The 25,412-nt window shown below is 35.7% G+C and overlaps 1 protein-coding gene across 2 annotated transcripts in view; it reads left to right on the top strand.

Annotated features, from left to right (window-relative positions):
* Positions 1 to 24,784, top strand: part of LOC121372692 (FK506-binding protein 5-like) — a 47,906-nt gene extending 23,122 nt beyond the window's left edge. The window contains exons 10-17 of one of the 2 annotated variants that reach the window (XM_041499153.1): positions 6,376 to 6,536; positions 7,595 to 8,032; positions 9,084 to 9,329; positions 9,704 to 9,946; positions 10,719 to 10,898; positions 15,382 to 15,526; positions 19,045 to 19,094; positions 22,683 to 24,784. In XM_041499153.1, the coding sequence (XP_041355087.1) occupies positions 6,376 to 6,536; positions 7,595 to 8,032; positions 9,084 to 9,329; positions 9,704 to 9,946; positions 10,719 to 10,898; positions 15,382 to 15,526; positions 19,045 to 19,094; positions 22,683 to 22,730 (1,511 nt within the window). In that variant the 3' untranslated portion in view covers positions 22,731 to 24,784. The other variant, XM_041499154.1, reaches the window with a different exon arrangement.
* Positions 24,785 to 25,412: the final 628 nt, after the last annotated feature.

Raw genomic sequence — 25,412 nt, forward strand, 5'->3', positions numbered from 1 at the left:
CGAGCATGCTGTTTGTGCCATTTCCAATTAAGTTCGAGCATTCTGTTCTTCATTATGATTTGAGCATGCTGTTGTTTGTGCCATTTCGAATTAAAATTCAAGCATGCTGTTTGTGCCGTTTCCAATTAAGATTCAAGCATGCTGTTGTTTGTACCATTTTCAATTAAGATTCAAGGATTAATTTCCAATTGACTCAAGCATGCTGTTCTTAACAATAACATGCATCTTGGTTATCTGGGCTGCATGTCCAGGACAGAGGTTAATGGTTAGTACTGGGATGCGAACTCTGCATCTACCAGACTTAGAAATGACTGCTTAACACCAATATGCCACCAAGGCTGATAGCTGATTGCTTAACTCCACAATGCCAACAAGGCTGATAGCTGATTACTTAACTCCAATATGCCACCAAGGCTGATAGCTGATTGATTAACCCCAATGTGTCACCAAAGCTGATAGCTGATTGCTTAAAACCACAATGCCTCCAAGATTGATAGCTGATTGCTTAACTCCACTATTATATATGCCCCCAAGACTGATAGCTGATTGCTTAACTCCACAATGCCACCAAAGCTTATAGCTAATTGGTTAACTCCACAATGCCACCAACGCTGATAGCTGATTGCTTAACTCCACAATGCCTCCAAGGCTGATAGCTGCTTGCTTAACTCCACTATTATATATGCCACCAAGACTGATAGCTGATTGCTTAACTCCACAATGCCACCAACACTGATAGCTGATTGCTTAACTCCACAATGTCGCCAATGCTGATAGCTGATTGCTTAATTCCACTATTATTTATGTCACCAAAGCTGATAGCTAATTGCTTAACTCCACAATGTCACCAAGGCTGATAGCTGATTGCTTAACTCCACTATTATATATGCCACCAAAGCTGATAGCTGATTACTTAACTCCAATATGCCACCAAGGCTGATAGCTGATTGCATAACTCCACAATGCCACCAAAGCTTATAGCTGATTGCTTAACTCCACAATGCCACCAAGGCTGATAGCTGATTGCTTAACTCCACAATGTTGCCAAGGCTGACATAGAGCACATGCAAAATACAAACCATCCTTTATATCTGGGACACAAAACCTGAAATTGTATTTGAAAAAAATTGTGATGCAGCATTTTGAATTCAGTTCACAGTTAATTTTGAAGTTTCTTGAAGTGCATACAATTTCTGTAATGCAGTTTAAGCTTTTTCCTTTGTGGCATTATGTCTGATACATACTGCTCAAAAAAAGGGATATTACCCAAAATTACCAAAACCGTAACTAGGGTTTCATTTTTTAAATTTGACTTGTCGCCAATGGCTTTGACTTTGGGAAGTTTAGTGTTGTTTTACCAAATATTGGGGATTTTTAGTTTCATTTCAAAAACATATCATTAGGCTAAGTTAGAATTTAAAAGAGTAATATTATACATACACTTGTATTTATACAAATTAATATATTGATTTTGCATTATGAAACATTATAGGGATGGAAGGTGCGTTTGTCAAGTGTTACATATCGTTTATAGAATGAATGTATCTTTATATAATAATACAAATGGGAATTATTAAATTCAGATCAGGAATTTTTTACTCCAAAATTGGGAATAAAAAACAACAAAGCCATTGGGGAATGGTGCCGATTATTGGAGTCTAGAAATATAGCTGATAAAACCCTAGTAACATTTTAACATTTCAACATTAACATATACATAACTTACATGTGCAGTGAATTTCATTGGTTTTTACAACATGAAATTTTTTTGTAAGTCCCATAATAAGTGCAAGTCAGGGGTGAAGTCATGAAGATCACAAGATGTCAATATAATCGTGTTGGACCTCCTCTAGTATCAATACATGCATTACACATTAGCCCAGTGGTAAAGCGTTTGCTTGATGCATGGTCGGTCTCGGATCGATCCCCGTCGGTGGACCCATTGGGCTATTTCTCGTTCCAGCCAGTACTCCACAACTGGTGTAACAAAGGCCGTGGTATGTACTATCTTGTCTATGGGATGGTGCATATAAAAGATCCCTTGCTGCTAATCGAAAAGGGTAGCCCGTGAAGTAGTGACAGCGACTTTCCTCTCTATATATCTGTGTGGTCATTAACCATAATATGTTTCATGCCATATAACCGTAAATAAAATGTGTTGAGTATGTTGTTAAATAAAACATTTCCTTCCTTCCCACAGCAATTTAAAAGCAAAATTGCCATGGGTGAAATGGTCCACCTATGGCAATTTAAGGTTCCATTAGACCAAATCAATTCCTATTGCCGATAATGTTAACGTTTACTAATAAAACTGATATAAGCAGCGTTTCAACACCCCAGGAAGTACAGCCAATAGAAAGTGTGGCACCTCACATCTAATCTAGCTGCCAGAAAATGGGGGGTCACATATCATTTAAGAGATTCTGATATGATGTGACAACATAATTGAAAGTGTTGTTCCTACAGTGCAACCTGATTTAATGTACACCTCAGGAAGCATCAGTGTTATGCAAAGTTGTATACAAATGCAATGTATCATATTTAAAACAAATAATAAATAAAAATACTACTCTTGAAGATACATACTATGGGTTGGTTGTGTATGCTTAGTTGTATATGTAGTGTGTGCATGCATAGTCAGAGAGTCTCATTTCCAATAAATAATTACCTTAAAACTCATTTATTGCAGTGACCCTGTGTTTTGAAAGACTTTAATGGGCATATGATAAGAACTTCACTAGAAAAAAAGTATATTACATGTGGTATCTGAAATGAACACCACTGCATCCACAAATAGTAGTAAATTAATGTGGTACACATGGTGGGGTAAACACCCAAGGTATGGACTATGCTTGGATGTCAAGTCACTGAATGCAATATTTTCAAACCCATCAGCCTAGTTGGTTTTTATATATGCATTATTAAATCCACTGACAGCTACCAATATATCTGTTGATATTTTATTAATAATCTCCAGTGATTGGTGCTTACAGACATGTATCATATCTAGAGTTATCATTAGGGTGTTACATCTTTATTTTTTATTTGTCATAAAAAAAGCACATTCAATCCATCAAAAGAGTGCAAAAGTCATTTTTAAAAAATTATTTTCTGTTTTAACTGAATATAATATTTATATCGTATGCATTACTACAATCTGTAATGTAACACATCATTTACATAGTAATATTGGAAAATATAGCTTTACAAGTGTGGTGATAGTGGAAGATAATACTAACACACTCCTAGGTAGATTAACAAATGTGTCAAAATTGCTCTTGTACTTGGTATATACTTCAAATACCCTTTACTATAGAAAACTCACTGAATATATGGACAAGATTTAATGAACTGACCTAAAGCTATCATTACCAAGCTTATATTTGTGTACAAATAAAGAAGAGAATGCAAAATGGCTACACAGAACCCACTTCTGTAGATTTTAATGTTTTTGCCAAACTCACAAAAACAATTGTAAAAACTCCCATATTTGCCTAAAACATAATTCACCAACCTAAAAAGTATGTTAAAATTACAGCAGAAATCAGGTTATTTAAATATAGTCATTCCAGAGCCAATTGCATTCAAATACACATTGTTAATGGAGATCTAAAAGCTTAACCTAATATCAGCTAACATTATTTTTTAACTAAAAATGAATTATTACTAACAGCTTATTTCATCTTGCCTAGACTTATTATCCTAAATAAGATTAGTGTTATATGACATGTCCATCACCTTGGATAAATAAGCTTTAAAATATTTTAAGTAAAAAATATGGGCCAAAATCTCCAATTGGTCAGCACAGACTTTTTTTCAAACTCTATTCTCAGCAGTGCACAGTAAATTAATGCCAAGGTCAAGGTCATTATGAACTCCCATGCCTGAGTGTAACCTAATTAAGCAATTATGACTGTCAAATAACAGTAAATGGCACACAATATAAAATAATGATAATATAGTGAATATATGCTATAGGTTCCATTAGACCAAATCAATTCCTATTGCCGATAATGTTAACGTTTACTAATAAAACTGATATAAGCAGCATTTCAACACACCCAGGAAGTACAGCAATAGAAAGTGTGGCACCTCACATCTAATCTAGCTGCAAGAAAATGGGGGGTCAAGTATCATTTAAGAGATTTAATTTATGTTTTTAATAGCAACTGTCATTTTTGCTGAAAATTGCAGTTCCATTTTTGGGGGTACCCCGCATTAGTTTCAACCTCTGGTATATACTGCATAACAACTGTATAACAAATAAAAGTGTATTTATTTATTGTCAATGAATAATAGTATTTGCACAAATAATCAATGTCACATATTACGGAAAAATATCCGCCCGGTTCCCCCCTCCCTAACCCTAACCCTAACCCTAACCCTAAACATAACCCCTAACCCCTAACCCTAACTAAAAATAATAATGGAGGGGACCGGGCAGATATTATACCCATATTACTACCAATCACACCCACAGCTGCTTTTACTCCGTAAATATTTGACGGTGCACGTCGAACCTTGACACAGTACTCTCTTCTTTGGTACTATGCAACATTAAAGCCAGCCCACAGCAATTTTTTTTGTAAATTACTTTTGCAGCAAGTAAATAAGACTGAAAGGTTATTTTGCTGTAAGTAGACATATTTTAAATGTGGTAATGTTAAATACTGGCAGATAATGAACATCAGGCATAAACACTTTGCTGTCATTGAGGAGCTTTAATGACAGCACTTTTTGTGCTGTTGGTGATACTCCCGACATACAGCAATTTATATCTCAATGATGGCAATTGCTGTCAGTGCCGTTGTTAAGTTCGAGGCCTGCTTCCTACAGTAATTGTATCAGTTGGTTATGGTGTACTGGTTAGATTTGTTTAAGAATTGTAATTCATTGGTGTAGCCAGGATTTTAGATTTGGGGAGGGTCGACCACATTGCATACGACTTGTGTTATTAGTGATGTTATTACCTAATGATGTTTAAAAATGTACTACAATGTACTTTTAATATATTTAAGAATGTTTTTTACAAACACTTCTTAGAAACATGATTGCTCTACTACATAATTATGTCTTAATATCTTTTATGATTGTATATATTGTATATACATGTATGGTTTTGTTAGTTTTTATTTTTAATAATTAATATGATTATTGTTATTATTATTGTTATAATTAGTAAGAAGGCCTCAGGGGAGAATAGTCTAGAACTAACTGAGCTACCTTCTATAAATAAAGATTTTATTATTATTATTATTATTATTATTATTAAGAACAGCTATTAAGACTAGGAGTAACAGGTGAAACTGAAGGCAGCTGTTACATTCTGCTATAGATGACCAAAACAAGTTTCATTGGTTTATCTTAAATATTAACACCATACATTAACTACCAGTTAACATGAACCAATCAGGGACAAGCTTTCAAACACATATCAACATGCACAAATTAGCTGAAAATACCAACATTCGGTCACCCGGGAAGCATGTATTCTTTAAAATTCGGTATCCGACAAACATTTATTAAATAGGTGGTGAAAAACCACCAGCAGCCACCGTTTAAGGGGGCACTGAGGTCAAATATGAGCCTTATGTGTTGGAAAGATGGATATCAGGACCACCAGTACATACCTGGGTACTAAAAGTTTAACAAATGAAAAACATGTGATTTTAGAATTAATAAAGAAAACATGATTATTCCTGCTAACGGGGGGGCAGCCATTTTATTTCTTTTTTGTTTCGTCCAGTACTCTAACCTTGAAAGGGAAGTGACATCAGCTCCTGTCAATTCCTGTATGCACAGAGTAAACAACGTAGTAATTTACATGGCAAGGCACTTTGCTTTTATCAGCCTGACTTATAAATCAATATAAATGCCTAGATAATATAATAAACTGTTTAATTAAGCATATTACAGTGTACATTTACAGAAAGAAATTGTGGTTACAGTATTTTTTCTTCTGAAAAATTCCAAAGAAAAAGATGCATACTATTAGGCCTATTTGAGCAAAAACACCACCAACGATAACCAAGTAATAATTTGTTTTACTTTGGAACTACGTAATTGGTCAATTTGTGATTTTAGATGGACAGTCTGTTTAATCAAGAGTTTTTCAGAATTATTTTCAGTAATAAACCTAGTCGGTTGATGTCCATTATTATTTTAGGGATGACAGGTTATTTGTTGAAGAACATTTTAATTTTATTTAGCAATATTGTGACATGGGTATCATTCGTGAGGGGTCTTGGCCCCCATGTGTTCCACCCACACTATTCCAGTGTCTTAATTTTGATTGGTTGACTGAAACTAGCATTTGACTAAACATTTTCTGACCAAATGTCTCAGATTGCTAATTCTTATGTTTATATTTTATAGTGTCAATTAAAATTAAAGAATTACCTATACCTATACCAAGACCAAGAACTACAACCACCCCACCACCTCCTCCACCACCACCACCTGCAACACCAGCTACAATAATAAAGATTGTTCACGTTCAACCGAAGAGTAATGATCTAACTGAACTCAAATTAATGGTAAGTTTTTAACTTGTAGCTGCAATTGACTCCCCGTCCTGTAAAATCTTTACTACAGTGTAATAAAATATGCAAACACAACAACACCGTGTGTATTTTAACTGGCAGCCCATATTGCCATCTGCTACTGACATTCAATACACAAAACTCTTCACCATTTTTTTAAACATGAAATATAGCCGAGATTACAGCCTTAATGCATGCTTTAAAAAGAAATTAGTATGATTTGACCATCTACCATTGTAATGGGGATTATATTTAATTTTCTAATTATATTGTCAAAATCTGTAATGCTTCTGTAGATGGGATGATTATCCATGATCACAGGAAAATGGATTTGAATCACACAATTCAGTAACTGAAATGAAATTACCACTTTCTGTGGACTTTTCTTTGTTTTCTATTATTTATTTATTAACATACAAGAATTCCATTGCTTACTCAAACATCATTACTAACATGTATTATACAATTAAAAAAACTTGTAGTGCTGTTGTATGCTGACCCTGAGGTCGTGGACTGTATATAGTACTGATGATATTCTAAGTGTATAAAGAATGTTCGTTCATAAGTTAATCAAGTTATGCATTTATCAAACACAGTAATTTACATACATAAAACTTATACTTGGGTTTATCCGTTAAACCATTTGGGAGAATTTTAAATTGTTTGTAAGAATACTGGTTAAAACTGGTGAAAACTTTAGAAAATGTTTTTTAAATACTAGAATTTGTCAAAATCAGAAATGGATTTTGCCAAATTTGAAAATTATCCCCTCTATTATTACCAAAACAACATGTCAGTTTGGTTAGATTCAGGAATTGACTTATTTAATGTAACAACACAATTATTCTCTTTTGACAAATTGAAATAATGGCTAACTGTCGAGATACATGTATCTTAGTAGGGACTTTGATACCAAATATTTGTAATTAATTGTTTGAAAGGAAGTCAGTTTGGATAAATGTTAAATAAAGATTGTTTTAAAAGCTAATTTAAGAGATCATTGTATATAGCAGGAAAACTACATTTGTCTTTTTAAATTTACCTAATTACAGATAGAAAAAATTCAAGGTGCATTCAAAAGTGCTGTGGAATCACTGCATGATGGCAAGGAGAGACATGATTCTATTGTGGAAGGACTACAGGCTAAACAAAACATTGTTCAAAACACCATAGGTCTTCTGTCTGATAATGTTAAGAACTTGAACAAAGTGAAACATCGCTTGGTTGATAAGATCAATGTAATGGACAGCAGGCAGCAGACTTTAACTGAACAGGTGAAAAATATGGCCGGCTATGAGCAGCAGATAGCCAGTGCCATGGCCAACGTCAACAAGAAGGTCACACATATGGATGACGATCTAGATGTCATCAAACAAGTAAATGAAAAGGTGTCGAGACAGCTGAGTGGTGAAGAGGCGGCCAACCCCGAATTCAACCGGCAGATTATTGCTCTGCGGAGACAGATGATAGATCTGATGTCAAGAGTGGAAGTAAGTATATGTGGTCTTATTGGAGATGTCAGCAATTACTACTTTGGAATAAAACTGTTGTAGAGAATACTACATTCTTGTCTGTTAGATACCATTTATTTTACGAGTTGTTTAAAGAAATATTTGATTTTTTTAAATTTTAGAGGCAAGTTTTGACCGCCAGTTAGAGAACCTGAAGCACCCTCATTATTAATGTTGCAATTTAAATTTTGGTGATGTGCCCAGACACTAATATTATTTTTTTGTCAGTGAAGAACTTTTTTTTTCCAAATATACTTGAAATACTAGGAAAGCTGATTCAGAATAACCCAGAATACACCTAAGAACACCTGCAATTAAAGAGAAATATGGTTCCAGACCCGCTAAAAATCTTGTGGCCTTTTATTTGACAGCTTGCTCTTCTCCAGTAATCAAAATTGTCTAGTGACAAGCCTGTGAGTTGTAGCTCTTTATTGATGTAATTGTAGTCTACATGCCATCAAAGACAGGTCATACTTCTACATGCGATCTAAAGACAGGTCATACATGTACTAGATTGATGAATGTGATATTTCCAGATTAACCCCACTGTGTTGAAGGTAAAAGTAAAGTAAAGTTTGTTTTATTTAACGACGCCACTAGAGCACATTGATTTTTTATCATATCATCGGCTATTGGATGTCAAACATATGGTCATTCTGACACTGTTTTTAGAGGAAACCAGCTGTTGCCACATAGGCTACTCTTTTACAACAGGCAAAAAGGGATCTTTTATTTGCGCTTCCCACAGGTAGGATAGCACAAACCATGGCCTTTGTTGAACCAGTTATGGATCACTGGTCGGTGCAAGTGGTTTACACCTACCCATTGAGCCTTGTGAAGCACTCACTCATGGTTTGGAGTCGATATCTGGATTAAAAATCCCATGCCTCGACTGGGATCCGAACCCAGTACCTACCAGCCTGTAGACCGATAGCCTAACCATGACGCCACCGAGGCTGGTTGTGTTGAAAGTGACTAAGATCAAAAGACAGGTCATGCATACATTACTAGATGAATTTGATATTTCCAGATGAACCCCACTGTGTTAAAGATGACAAAGAACCAGCGTGTCTTGGCCGAGGCGCTTGAAGCGGTGGATCGTGAGATTGCTATCAATGAGCGGAGACTGGCCCACATTGACGAGAGCACAGGGGACTGGGCCGGCCGTCTGATGGCCGAGGAGGAACACAGGAAAGCTCTGAGCGACGCCATTCAGACACTCAGTAAGGCCGTCAAAGATGTCAGAAATGATGTCATACGACTGCAAAACCCACAGGTAAGATAAGTTAATTAGTTGATAAACAGCTATATTGAAAGAATTGAGTGATTGTGAATTTTGAAGTTGTGATTTTTTTAGTGATTGTAAGTTTATAAATGATTATGATTTTGTTATTGATTATTAATGTTATTTCTTTTTAGTGTGTTGAAAATATGGTGATTTTTGTAGAATGTTGTTTTTTTTTTTTCAGTGATTGTAATTTGTTAAGTTGTCATATATATTTTTTAATTGTCATTTAGTTTCTATCATATTTGGATTAACAATTAATGATGTAATTATATACTGATTCTAATTTTTGAAGTGATTGTGTTTTTAATGATTGTGATTTGTGTGCATGACTATTTTGTTCAATGATTGTTATTTCTTTCTAGTCTGCAGAAAACATTGAGAAAACCAAACAAATCAGACAAATGAGGTCTGATATTAACATACTGGAGAAATCAAATGCTGAGTTAAAACAAGATGTGGCACGTGCAAGGGCGGACATGACAAGACTCATCAGAGATCTAATGAACGTGCAGGTTTCTACTCACGACAGCAAGACAAGCATTATGGCACTGGTAGAGGCGAACAAGAACCTGGCAATGGAATATCACCAGCAGAAGACTGACCAGGTGTGTCAATTAATCCCAGTTTATTGTATTATAATCACAGACTTTCTATCATCAGGTGTGAATATCACTAGATGAAGACTGACCTAGTGTGTTAATTAATCCCAATTTATTGTATTATAATCACAGACTTTCTATCATCAGGTGTGAACATCACCAGCAGAAGACTGACCTAGTGTGTTAATTAATCCCAGTTTATTGTATTATAATCACAGACTTTCTATCATCAGGTGTGAATATCACTAGATGAAGACTGACCTGGTGTGTTAATTAATCCCAATTTATTGTATTATAATCACAGACTTTCTATCATCAGGTGTGAATATCACCGGCAGAAGACGACCTGGTGTGTTAATTAATCCCAGTTTATTGTATTATAATCACAGACTTTCTATCATCAGGTGTGAATATCACTAGATGAAGACTGACCTGGTGTGTTAATTAATCCCAGTTTATTTAAGAATTGACCACAATTATTTTTTGGTTCATGCAAGTATGAACCGAAAAAACTATGTGCACACTGTATGACTCCACATGGGTTAGTTTTCTAGTTACGCTTTTAAAATGAAAACATCCTAATGTTAACATTTAACGTATATATTTTATGGGTTAAACTTGATTTTATAATCTGAAACTTAAATTTTTTTATTCTACATTTTTTTAGGTGAGATGACACTAATATCTCATCAAATTTGGTTAGTAGAGATTCAATTATTTACTTTACTTAATTAGTATCAGTCAGTTGACTAAGTTTCCAGTAATTGTTACCCCACAGAATCAGATGATAACTCAGATACAGACTCTGGCCACTGTGTACCGAAGTGTCCTGGCTGCTCTTCACAGTCTCGAACTCAAACAGATTCAAGTGATGCATAATCTTGGAAGAAACGAGAATGAAATACGCCGTGTATCTACTGAGGTTTTAGCAGCAAAAACTGATGTAAAGAAAGATCAGGTAATCAAACATTAATGCTGTATTAGATTTAAGAAAGGAAAGATCAAATAATCAAACATTAATGCTATATTAGATTTAAGAAAGGAAAGATCAGGTAATCAAACATTAATGGTGTATTAGATTAAGATTTAGGAAAGATCAAATAATCAAACATTAATGCTGTATTAGATTTAAGAAAGGAAATATCAGATAATCAAACATTAATGCTGTATTAGATTTAAGAAAGGAAAGATCAGGTAATCAGACATTAATGGTGTATTAGATTTAAGAAAGGAAAGATCAGGTAATCAAACATGGTGTATTAGATTTAAGAAAGGAAAGATCAGATAATCAAACAGTAATGCTGTATTAGATTTAAGAAAGGAAAGATCAGGTAATCAGACATGGTGTATTAGATTTAAGATTTAGGAAAGATCAGGTAATCAAACGTTAATATTGTATTAGATTTAAGAAAGGAAAAAACAGATAATCAAAAATTAATGCTATATTAGATTTAAGAAAGGAAAGATCAGATAATCAAACATTAATGCTGTATTAGATTTAAGAAAGGAAAGATCACATAAACAAACATTAATGCTGGATTAGATTTAAGAAAGGAAAGATCAGGTAATCAAATGTTAATGCTGTATTAGATTTAAGAAAGGAAAGATCAGGTAATCAAACCTTAATGGTGTATTAGATTTAAGATAGAAAAGATCAGGTAATCAAACATTAATGGTGTATTAGATTTAAGAAAGGAAAGATCAGGTAATCAGACATTAATGGTGTATCAGATTTAAGATTCAGGAAAGATCAGGTAATCAAACATTAATGGTGTATTAGATTTAAGAAAGGAAATATCAGGTAATCAGACATTAATGGTGTATTAGATTTAAGATTTAGGAAAGATCAGGTAATCAGACATTATTGCTGTATTAGATTTAAGATTCAGGAAAGATCAGGTAATTAATGGTGTATTAGATTTAAGATTTAGGAAAGATCAGATAATCAACCATCAATACTGTATTAGATTTTAAAAATGTAGGAAAGGAAAGAATATTTTGTTAATGACATCGCAGCACATTTTAACACTATAGCTACTTAGTGCTGAACATATGGTTACTTCAACACATGGTTGAGACAAAGAGGGACAGAAAATCTACTGCTGCGACAGAATTGACTCCTATATGCATGTTTCCAATGGCAAGACAATATATGCCATGGCCCTTGCTATACCAGAATGCATGTTTCCAATGGTAAGACAATACACACCATGGCCCTTGGTATACCAGTCATGGGACATTGTTTGGATGGGAAGAAAACTCATGATCATCGAGAACAATCAATCCTATGTCGTCATCACACATCAGATGAGTGCTTCACCACTGAGCTACATCACAGCATGAAAAATGAAGACCCCACCAAAACACACACATACACACACACACTCACACACACACACACCCAAAAAACCAGTGTAGTATAAGATAGACAACTTTTACAAGTGAACCTTTTTACAGGAAATTAGTTTTTTGGATTGGTCTCATCATGTACCTGGTTAATCAGGTTCTAAAGTAATCATAAAACACTTCTTTTTGTCAAGATCAAGTAATGCTGATCAATTTAGATTACAGGTTACATATAGGCTCACACACAGCAGCTAGCATCATATTGTAAATCTATCGAAATAGGTTGACCACTTATTGTGACCACTTGTTTAACAAGAAAATTTGAGGCTGATATAGTGGGTTTTTAAACGTTATTTATAGAAATGTGCACATTGTGTGTGTGTGTGTGTGTGTGTGTGTGTGTGTGTGTGCCTTTGTTTGTTTTTGGGGTTTTTTTTTTGGCAGTATTGTAACAAAGCAAACAAAAGTGTATTTTAACAATGATGGGCAATATGGACTGGAAAACATAACATAACAGCTATGATATTGATTGATATTTATGTTACAGAACTTGCCACTTCTTAACAACATAACAGCTATGATATTGATTGATATTTATGTTACAGAACTTGCCACTTCTTAACAACATAACAGCTATGATAATGATTGATATTTATGTTACAGACCTTGCCACTTCTTAACAACATAACAGCTATGATATTGATTGATATTTATGTTACAGAACTTGCCACTTCTTAACAACATAACAGCTATGATATTGATTGATATTTATGTTACAGAACTGGCCACTTCTTAACAACATAACAGTTATGATATTGCTTGATATTTATGTTACAGAACTGGCCACTTCTTAACAACATAACAGCAATGATAATGAATGATATTTATGTTACAGAACTGGCCACTTCTTAACAACATAACAGCAATGATAATGAATGATATTTATGTTACAGAACTGGCCACTTCTTAACAACATAACAGCTATGATAATGATTGATATTTATGTTACAGACCTTGCCACTTCTTAACAACATAACAGCTATGATAATGATTGATATTTATGTTACAGACCTTGCCACTTCTTAACAACATAACAGCTATGATATTGATTGATATTTATGTTACAGACCTTGCCACTTCTTAACAACATAACAGCTATGATATTGATTGATATTTATGTTACAGAACTTGCCACTTCTTAACAACATAACAGCTATGATATTGCTTGATATTTATGTTACAGAACTTGCCACTTCTTAACAACATAACAGTTATGATATTGCTTGATATTTATGTTACAGACCTTGCCACTTCTTAACAACATAACAGCAATGATAATGAATGATATTTATGTTACAGAACTTGCCACTTCTTAACAACATAACAGCTATGATAATGATTGATATTTATGTTACAGACCTTGCCACTTCTTAACAACATAACAGCAATGATAATGAATGATATTTATGTTACAGAACTGGCCACTTCTTAACAACATAACAGCTATGATAATGATTGATATTTATGTTACAGACCTTGCCACTTCTTAACAACATAACAGCTATGATAATGATTGATATTTATGTTACACAACTTGCCACTTCTTAACAACATAACAGCTATGATATTGCTTGATATTTATGTTACAGAACTTGCCACTTCTTAACAACATAACAGTTATGATATTGCTTGATATTTATGTTACACAACTTGCCACTTCTTAACAACATAACAGCTATGATATTGCTTGATATTTATGTTACAGAACTTGCCACTTCTTAACAACATAACAGCAATGATAATGAATGATATTTATGTTACAGAACTTGCCACTTCTTAACAACATAACAGCTATGATATTGATTGATATTTATGTTACAGACCTTGCCACTTCTTAACAACATAACAGCTATGATAATGATTGATATTTATGTTACACAACTTGCCACTTCTTAACAACATAACAGCTATGATATTGCTTGATATTTATGTTACAGAACTTGCCACTTCTTAACAACATAACAGCAATGATAATGAATGATATTTATGTTACAGAACTGGCCACTTCTTAACAACATAACAGCAATGATAATGAATGATATTTATGTTACAGAACTGGCCACTTCTTAACAACATAACAGCTATGATAATGATTGATATTTATGTTACAGAACTTGCCACTTCTTAACAACATAACAGCTATGATAATGATTGATATTTATGTTACAGACCTTGCCACTTCTTAACAACATAACAGCTATGATATTGATTGATATTTATGTTACAGACCTTGCCACTTCTTAACAACATAACAGCTATGATAATGATTGATATTTATGTTACAGAACTGGCCACTTCTTAACAACATAACAGCTATGATAATGATTGATATTTATGTTACAGAACTTGCCACTTCTTAACAACATAACAGCAATGATAATGAATGATATTTATGTTACAGAACTTGCCACTTCTTAACAACATAACAGCTATGATAATGATTGATATTTATGTTACAGAACTGGCCACTTCTTAACAACATAACAGCAATGATAATGAATGATATTTATGTTACAGAACTGGCCACTTCTTAACAACATAACAGCAATGATAATGAATGATATTTATGTTACAGAACTTGCTACTTCTTAAACAACATAACAGCTATTATAATGATATAGAGATTATTATATGAGCTTGTGTGTTGTACTGATATTACGAAATGAGTGTCAGGATTTTTGTATTGCCCAAGCGAGAGCGAGGGTAATACCTGAATCCTGACACGAGTTTCATAAATTCAGTACGACTCACATGCGAGTGTAATAATTTCTTTATTATCCATATTATTATTGTTGTTTTCTTTATGAATAACAAAATCCAACTCAAAATGTTTCAGCCACAACTAGAAGGAGACGACGAAATGACGTCATATTTCAAATGCACAGTCTGAGATAGGACTGGAGAAGTAATGTCATGTTATGACGTCGCTTCCCAAAATTACGTCATTACACTTGTTATTACATGTGTGCTTCGTATGATTATTATTAACTCAGATATGTTGAACCATATGGATAATAATGATATTTATATTACAGAATCTAGCACTTATTAAGACGATGAAAACCTTCCAGACGAAACTTCTGAATCAGGTGGACCAGCTGAGAGAAGACCTGTTGAAACTTCAAAAACAAATTGAGATCAAGTCACAAGCGTCCAAAATGCGTGGAGCTTACAAAGAAGGTAATCAGTTTTCTGTCATCTAAAACCTGTTTTAGGAAAAGAAAGGAATGTTTGTTTAACAACACCTCAGCACATTGTTTAGTCAGTGGTTATTACTTTGTTGTTGTTTTTATTACATAACAACGTACTTGATTGGTCCCAAACCGACTGTACATAAAGCGAGTGCTTTACCACTGGGCTACCACCCGCCCCATTATGTTATGAGAGCATAGTTGATTGCACTCAAGAAGATTTGATGTAAGCTGGCTAACTTATAAAACTGTCTCCTAATTTCCTTGTCAACAAAAGATAATTCATCACCATTGGACACCAAAGAGGCTGCTTCTTCAAAATAGCGTCAAGGGATATTTTTATATGCACTTTACAACAGGCAGGGCAGCACATACCAAGGCATTTGATATCCCGTTGTGAAGCACTGGTTGGAATGAGAAAATAACCCAATGAAGAGGGTTGATACTATGACCCTTCACACTATAAGCAAATGTTTTAACCACTGAGTTAATCCTATGTATAGCCAGCTGTAAGACACCACCATAGAATTTATCTCGTATAAAAAAGATTGATTTGTAAGGATCATACCAGTATTTCAGACAATGAATATATAGTTCCAATGAGAAGACTGGCTCTTTTTTATTTAATTTTTTTGGAATGCACACTGATTTTATTGTTAGGTTATGGTGTAAAAACATAGTTGATTCCTGCCTCTAGAACTGAATACTGTATCATGCATGTCTTGCGCCTGTTTATGGAGATTAAGTTAGAGTTGCTTCCATTTTTCACACACACACACACACACACGACACCACTAGAAGACATTGATTAATATCTGTATTGAGCAACCACATACCTGACCTCATTAATTCATTTATTTTAACTTGATTTTTATGCAGTTAGAAAGAAAGAATATCTGTTTACCGACACCTCAGCCCATTTTAACCTACATGTATGGCCATTTGGTGTCTAACATGTAGTCATTTTGACACCATCGAGAATGCAGAAAGGGATCTTGTATATGAAGAAGTTCATTTCCAAAACACTACATATCCATTTATATCATTTTGAGAAAGTATGGTTTTGCTGCAATATCACTCACTAGTCCATTACCACCACGCCTTTCATATTTTGCCATCCCCTTTTCTTTTCTTTTTTCTTGTACACTCGACATCAAAGAAAACAAGCATCTTGTGATGATTTTCCAAATCTTTAGATATCATCCCGGAAAGAGTGGTCAACCAATTAATGCACAGTGAACAAAAAATGTACAAAAATCCCCCAATATAATAGCAGTGTGTACGGAAATGCATCACTGGTGAAAGTGTATCAGTCATATTTCAGTATTCAATAGCTGCTTACTGTTACATAATTATCACTATTTTTAACGGCCTCTTTGTGTTTGTACACAAAAGTTATTTTTTATTTGAGCAATGAAAACATATTTAGTTTATTTTTATCACATTTGTCATGTGTTCAGAATGGTCTTTCAGTGTTTTGTGTCCACTGACTGGCATCTGATGTTTAGTCCCCAGTTGCAGATTTAATTGGTCGTAATTGATGATTTTTATTTAAGTTACTGTCATTTGATTATTCTGCAATATCAAATAAAAGATCAGAAATTTTTCATTGTTAGGGATTTTACTGCTTACAACGGAAGTGGTAGTGTTCATCATTACAATTATCTATCTTCAGTGCAAAATATTAATTACACTGCTTTTATAAAAATGAAACTACATTTATCGTCTAGTGGTATCAATGTGATAGATTTATTTGATTTTTTGTTTAATGAAACAAATAAAAGAACAATACAACAATGTTATCATACATTAGGAGATCACTTTATAAAAAAAGAGCGCTGCCCCTTTAACAGATCGATAGTAAGGTTTTTGATTTTTAAAATGAACACCATCTGGTTTATACAAATAAGACGTTACCCATGCGAGCATGTCGCCAGAATTTAAAATTTGGCTGTTTTGATAATTCTTTGTTTACTGTCATTACTCTGTCATTGTAACCTCTACGTTAACATCATTTTTGAATTTTCTGGTCTTTTTCCTAAAAAACAAAGCACCTACAATTACTGATTCAATGCTATAATTTTGTTGCAGATTTGTTACCAACTCCTTGTACTAACATTTGACCGGCCTCTGTGGCGTCGTTGTAGGCCATCGGTCTACAGGCTGGTAGGTACTGGGTTCGGATCCCAGTCGAGGCATGGGATTTTTAATCCAGATACCGACTCCAAACCCTGAATGAGTGCTCCGCAAGGCTCAATGGGTAGGTGTAAACCACTTGCACCGACCAGTGATCCATAACTGGTTCAACAAAGGCCATGGTTTGTGCTATCCTGCCTGTGGGAAGCGCAAATAAAAGATCCCTTGCTGCTAATCGGAAAGAGTAGCCCATGTAGTGGCGACAGCGGGTTTCCTCTCAAAATCTGTGTGGTCCTTAACCATATGTTTGACGCCATATAACCGTAAATAAAATGTGTTGAGTGCGTCGTTAAATAAAACATTTCTTTCTTTGTACTACCATTTGGGGCATAACGGTGGTTTTGCATAAATCATTACCCCCAATCTGTAAAACCACTACCTGTGGTTTCAGTGTTCGCACTACGCCCAGCTGGGAGCCAATCAAGGGAACTGTTCCACCCGAAATGCCATGAAACATAACCCGATCCCTCAGAAGACCGAAGTTCTTGCTCTCGGGTGATTCGGCTGCATATTTCCCGAGATGCCTCACCAAGCTGTGCCCAAGAACCAGGACATGACGCGAAGTACTCGGCATTGGTTCTGCCATTTCAAAGTTTACAAGTGCAGAACTAACTAGTGCACTCCCTAACACACGATTTCAATAGATAAAATTAATCTATATCTTCTCAAAAGTACACGGTTCATTTGTAATAAATAACACTTACTTGTTTAAACAAAGTCAACATTTTTCTTGTATATGATACCCGTAAATTTTCTCCAGCGGCAATGGCGATTCCACAAGAGAAGGCTGTATACTAATCAGCCAATCAAAGCAGGGCAAATGTACCATAAATAGACATTTAGGGATGTGCGCATAACCCCAACCGGAAATGTGCACATAAATCTAGTTGGGACGGTGTGCATAAAAAGGATTCTTGTACAAGACTCTAATTTATTCTTTTTTAGACATCTTGAAATCTTTATTAAAATGTGATACATGCATTAGTACTTTGATCGATTTACTGAAATGAATTCCTGTGAATGAGAGACTGACATTATCATGACAGTTCGGTTCAGCTTATACATCATACCAACTTTTTAGTACCAAATACTGAGGGGCAGAATAAGGGATCAGCCTTTCCACAGTGCCGGCCAATATACAACAATATACAGTAACCAAGCTTTCAAATGTTTTTATGATTTTATGTTGTTGTTGTCACACACCCATTTAATTTTCACCCAGTGAGAACACGGTAACATTTAAAATTTAGAATACGTCTTTTTGTTTGTATCCAGTGTGGAATAAGACCATATATTTATTTTATTGTGCAGGATATCAAGATGGAAAACTAAAATTGTTGCATGACATCCACGTAGAAAAGGTAACTATACAGTAGATTATTTTTGAAAGTGCAGTGCTAGAGAGGTTGTGATTCCCAACTTGTACATGTACATGCAATGGTATGCAGGTTGACACGTACACATACATGAATATAGGCATCGGAACTGGAGGGGTCAGTTCTGTTTTAAAACACTGCATTTTCTTTAGAGTTGGGGATGGAGGTAGTCACCCCACAACTCTGAAGTTGGAGGGACCAGAGTATGTTTTGCCACCCCCAGTTTGAAAGGCAGTCGACAGTTCACATACATATGCAAATATTTTTGCAAATAAAATATACCGCGAAAATGGTAAACATGTTGTAGCACTGCAAATTTAATTATGCACTAACTTATTTCCGATTTTTACGAAGGATGTGTATATATACTTAACTCCAAAAGAAACGCGAAAATTTTAAAATATTAAAAAACCCACATTTGAATAAACTATGTACAAATCGATTAAGTTGACCAATAGCCATCTTGTCAGCGTATCCAATTCCACATAACGCATGAAAAAAATGAGTACAGTGTGACGTCACGCACGTGCTGAAATTGACGACCAAAATCGATCTGGAATGCAAAACGGGTGGATCATGAAAGATGCGAATTGCACGTGAAACACTACCAGGCCTGGGTATAAAAGAAACGCCAGACAGCAATGTTCAACTCATTTTACGAGTAGCGATACAACGATGCCACGACTTAACGCTGATTCCAGACATAGAGCTTTGGGGAATTTGGAGGCCGGAATGGATGCCAGGCAGGTTGCACGTGCTTTCGGTGTCCATGTCTCGACAATCTACCGTCTCATAGACCGATTTCTACAGAACAACAACGTCGTCGACCGTCCACGTAGCGGCCGTCCCAGAGTGACGTCACAGCGCCAGGACCGTTACATCGTCCGAACTCACATGCGTGATCGGTTCGTACCAGCCACCACAACAGCCCGGCAGACAGTGGGAACCCACAACCGCCCCGTTTCCTACACCACGGTACGACGTCGTCTGATCGCCATCCATCTGAACTGTCGTCGACCGTACATTGGACAACGTCTCACACAGCGACACCGCCTTGCACGACACAACTGGGCTGTTCTGCATCGACAGTGGCGGAACCGACAGTGGCAGAACATCGTCTTCTCCGACGAAAGACGCTACTGCTTAGATAGGGCCGACGGTTGTATGAGGGTGTGGAGGCGTCGAGGTGAGCGCTTCACAGATGCGTGTGTTATGGAGAGGGACCGTTGGGGAGGGCCTTCCGTCATGCTGTGGGGTGCCATATCCTGGGGACGTCGTGTACAACCTGTCATCTTCGACAACAACGGCCGAGGACGCGGCAGGGGCGTCACAGCACAGCGCTACATCGACGAAGTGCTCACGCCTGTGGTGGTGCCTTTTTTCGCGGGTCACCGTCAGATGGTTTACCAGCACGACAACGCCAGGCCACACACGGCACGGGCCACCCAGGCATTCCTGGCACAGCACAACATCATCACAATGGACTGGCCAGCTTTAAGCCCGGATCTGAACCCCATCGAGCACTTGTGGGACGAGGTTCAGCGCATGATGAACCAACGCCCTGCTCCCGTGGTGACACAGCAGCAGCTCCGCCAGGCCGTCGTGGACACCTACAACAACGTGCCCAGGGCCTTCATCAGGAACCTCTTCCTCTCCATGGGTAGGAGGTGTGCGGCGGTCATGGCCAGCAATGGCGGACACACCCGCTATTAGTGGACATGTTTGAGTGGCATGTGACGCCATTGAAGAAGTGCCATGGCCTTGACATTTCAAATGACAATGCGACCTCGATTTTTAACATGTCAATAACATGAAATCTCATCTTTACGAATTGTTTAAGTTTTTCATAGAAACGATTATTTTAAGAACTTTGGGACGTATTTCATTGAGTGCACTCAAAACCTCCAATCTACGTATTCGCGTTTCTTTTGGAGTTAAGTATATGTTAACATTCGAAATAGATATATTATTTACAATATAATATATATTCTTATCTCTCCACGCCCACCCCATATCAGAATCAAGCAGTCAGAGGTGCCTGTTCAACTTTGTTTCTACCGCTAAATTATCAGCATGGTCACGTGGATTTGATCGCAGTGACACACAATTGGTTGCAAGTCTGTTGTTACTTAATCTCAGTTTTGTTTGTTTTGATGTAACCCTGAATGTAAATTTGTAGATACCACCAATAATTAAAAGTTATTTCATCTGATATTTTCTGTATCGCATGTGCATGTTCCATCAATAACATGTCTTATCAGACATACAGACAAGATTGACATTCTGCTGACAGAATGGTAATATGTCCAAGTGTGTGCATGAAATTGTCATTGAAAGGAGTTTGGCAAATGAAATATGGGTAATTTTGATTTTATTTTCGGGGGACACAGTTGCTGAAATAATTCCTCTCAAAAATGTAAAATGAAAGCCTAATCGCGAATTATTTGATCTGTGAAAATATTTGTGTATACGGCAGCTCATAACAGTTTCAATATGACTAGAATTGATAATAATCATTCAATTTTTTTTTGTATATGACCTCACATATAATAACTGGCCTCCACCAAGTTACTGGCATCTTATATTATATTTTATATTTCATGTGTTGCATGGGTTTGTAACATGCCATACTATTACAATAACATAATATTGATTCCATATAAAGGAATGTTTATATACAATGCATAAATAACTGGTTCTGTTAAACAGCTACCTGCTTAGTGTTATATTGTGAAGAGCTGGGTAAAATATGTATTATTCATGATAAAGAAAACTGGCTTCAAGTCTGGTCACATGGATTTAATAACATCTTGTCTAATAACATAGCATGTAGTCTCATTGGAACATTCGGGGTGGGGGTGAGACAGAGTTCAGTGGTAAAGCGCTTGTCTGATGTGCAATCAATCTAGGTTCAATTCCTGTCGGGTGGGCCCATTGGGCTATTTCTTGTTCCAGCTATGTACTGTACTGTCTGTGGGATCATGCATATGAAAGATTTCTTGCTGCTATTCTCGAAGAGTAGCCCATAGAATAGCAGCAATGGGTTTCCTCTCTCGTTATCTTGTGGTCCTTAACCATTCATGTATGTCCGATGCCATATAACCGTAAATACAAATGTGTTAAGTGCTTCATTAGATAAATAATTTCTTCCTTCTATGGAACAATGAGAGTTATGATGTACTCCATAACTGATATAGCAAAATATGTGGTATGTACTGTCCTGTTTTTTAATAACTGCACACGAACATTCCCTTGCTATTAATCAGTAGGAATAGTGCAGGTCACTTAAAGTGGTTTCATCTTTTCCACTATCTAGTTACACACAGCCCAGGTACCCAAGTTACTTGCCCAGGACCGCATGCTTGAACCCAAGTTTAATACACTTTATTATTAGCTTTCTAAGGTAAGGCTTGCTGAGTACTAAAACAGTAAAATATTTTCTTCAGTAATGGTGGACTAGCCAGTCAATTGGTCAAACAGTTGGCCAGTCAGTTGGTCTGACCAAATTTGTGTGCTTCTTAAGAAATTACCTTGTATGCAATATAATATTCTTTCTTTCATTCTTTTTTTCAGCCACTGAAAAAACAAGTACATATAACAATAACGCATCACAAGCCCTAATAGTAGATAATTATCATTTGGAAAGCGATATTTTTAAAAATATTAAAGAACAAAAAACAAGTAGCTTCCAGCAAAGAATTTTTTCATAGGAACAGTGTCTGACGTCATTAACAGTCATTAGCAGCCAGCAAGGTAATCTTCCTCCAGTCTCACCTAACCTTGTGTTTATTTTTGCTGAAGCTCACCTGTTAACCATTATCTAAACCTTGCCAAATAATCATGATATCAAAATGTAGTAACCTTAAACCAGATATTCTTGTACATCAGTTAAGAACAGAAATGTATTTAACTGTTATTGTTTAGAAACCATTAATAACTGCATAAAAGTGCTTAATGCATGCAGTTGTCATGACATAGATGAGCTATTAATAGCTTATTCTCTGCTTAACAGTGCACCAGTGGAATTGCAGAAGAAACTATTTATATCTTCTTTTTTTTTGCATTTATAATCATGCATAATATACATTGTTGCTAGTCAGACAGTTAGCTTGTCAGTTAGTCAGTATACATTGTTGCTAGTCAGACAGTTAGCCTGTCAGTCAGTCAATTGGTCAGTCAGTCAGACAGTTGGCTGATCACAGTTAGCCAGTCAGTCAGTTGGCCAGACAGTTGTGCAGTCAATTGATCAGACAGTCGGCCAGTCAGTTGGTCAGTCAGTTGATCAGTCAGTTGGTCAGTCAGTTGACCAGTCAGTTGGTCAGACAGTTAGCCAGACAGTTGGTCAGACAGTTAGCCAATCAGGTGGTCAGACAGTTAGCCAGTCAGTTGGTCAGACAGTTGGCCAGTCAGTTAGCCAGTTATTTGGTCGGTCAGTTGGTCAGCCAGTTAGCCAATCAGTTGGTCAGTCAATTGACCAATTAGTTGACCAGTCAGTTGATCAAGTCAGTTGGCCAGTCAGTTGGTCAGACAGTTGGCCAGACAGTTGGCCAAACAGTTGGTCAGTCAGTCGATCAGACAGTTGGCCAGTTGGTTGGTCAGACAATTAGCCAGTTGATTGGTAACAGTCACACAGTTAGCCAGATTTTAGTGGGTTTTTTTTTTTACATTTCAAGTTCCATAATGGCAGTGGCAAAAGTAGCCCAACTGGTATTCATGATATAATTTGCTATTTATGGAAGGCAGTGAAACATACTGTCTGCGATTACCAGTCAGTGAATGAATGATCACAATGAAGTGAAAAACCGGATGCATGGATCTAATTGAAATACCAAATTCAAACCCAAAATGTCAAGTTTGTTGTTCTAAGTATTTTTTAAATAATGAGTTGGTGGGTGTGTGAATTGGGGGGGGGGAGTAAAAGTTTTTATGGACCACATTACTGCAAATTTAAGTATGAATGGTTGTAACATTACAATACAGAAACTATTTATAACATGTACCACTGTGCAAACTATAATAGTAATAATTTGGAAGCTATTTAATTAATATTATTCTTCACATAACAGTTTATAATGTATATAGTTTTAATTTAACAGTGAATATGTGTATGGGCATTGTTAATTTTTAAAAAGAGAAATTTTAAAAACTTACTTCTCAGAAATTACTTAATATTATGTTTATTTAGTTGGGTATGTATTACAGGTCCTTTATAAAAAAAATATTTACAACGCAAAGGACACAATTTAAAATAGAACAGTGCAAAGTGACACTATTCCCCAATAATTCTATTGTATATTTACCTCATATAATATCATTTGGAGACATCTGCATAAACATTTGAATAGAAGAGGGTTTGTGTAACATTGTGTTATGTTACCTTAAAAGCAAGTGTGCAACACCAATTTCTTTTCTTTTTAAAATTTCATTGATCTTATTTATCTTTTAAGAAAGGTTTTGGGGGGCTTTTTTATGTTTCCTTCTTTCTCTCTTTCTGTTTCTAGTACTCTTTTTTTTTTCCTAGACTCCAGAACATTTTCAGTATGTAAGGCCTTTGCTTTGCTAATACATGTAGCAACTTTTACTGTGTCATGTTAAAATGAACTGTGTGTATTTCTTGTTGCATCTCTCTCTCTCTCTCTCTCTCTCTCTCTCTCTCTCTCTCTCTCTCTCTCTCTCTCTCTCTCGTGTATTGTTTATGTATGTATAATAATACAATGTAAAGCAATAAACATTTTTTTTTAAATCAGCTTTTGTGTTATAATCTGAGACAAAATGCACTTTGCATCTATAGTAGCTTTATAGTCCAGTCAAAATATAGATGAACCTACCACAAATTGCAACAAAATGTTTTTCTTCAGTTGTCTTATTAGAATAATATACTAAAAGTCTAGAACCTATGCAGGCAGAGTTAACTTTTTTTGACACAAATTTAAGATAGCCACCATAATAATTCATTTGACTTCATCAATTGTTTACTTTATACTGGATCTAAATTGCTGAACTATTGTTTATAATAGTATCAAAGACAATTAAACACACTGTGAGCTAATTTACTTTTTTCTTCCTATACTTCTGTTCAAAATGGCAACCACACTAACCTAATTTTGAAACAATTCCATTTCCATGTGAAGTCTTTGATTGTACTGCCCGTGGGAAGCGCAAATAAAAGATCCCTTGCTGCTAATCGGAAGAGTAGCCCATGTAGTGGCGTCAGCGGGTTTCCTCTCAAAATCTGTGTGGTCCTTAACCATATGTCTGACGCCATATAACCGTAAATATAATGTGTTGAGTGCGTCGTTAAAT

Source organism: Gigantopelta aegis, chromosome 4 (genome assembly GCF_016097555.1).
Source record: "Gigantopelta aegis isolate Gae_Host chromosome 4, Gae_host_genome, whole genome shotgun sequence".
NCBI lineage: Eukaryota > Metazoa > Mollusca > Gastropoda > Neomphalida > Peltospiridae > Gigantopelta > Gigantopelta aegis.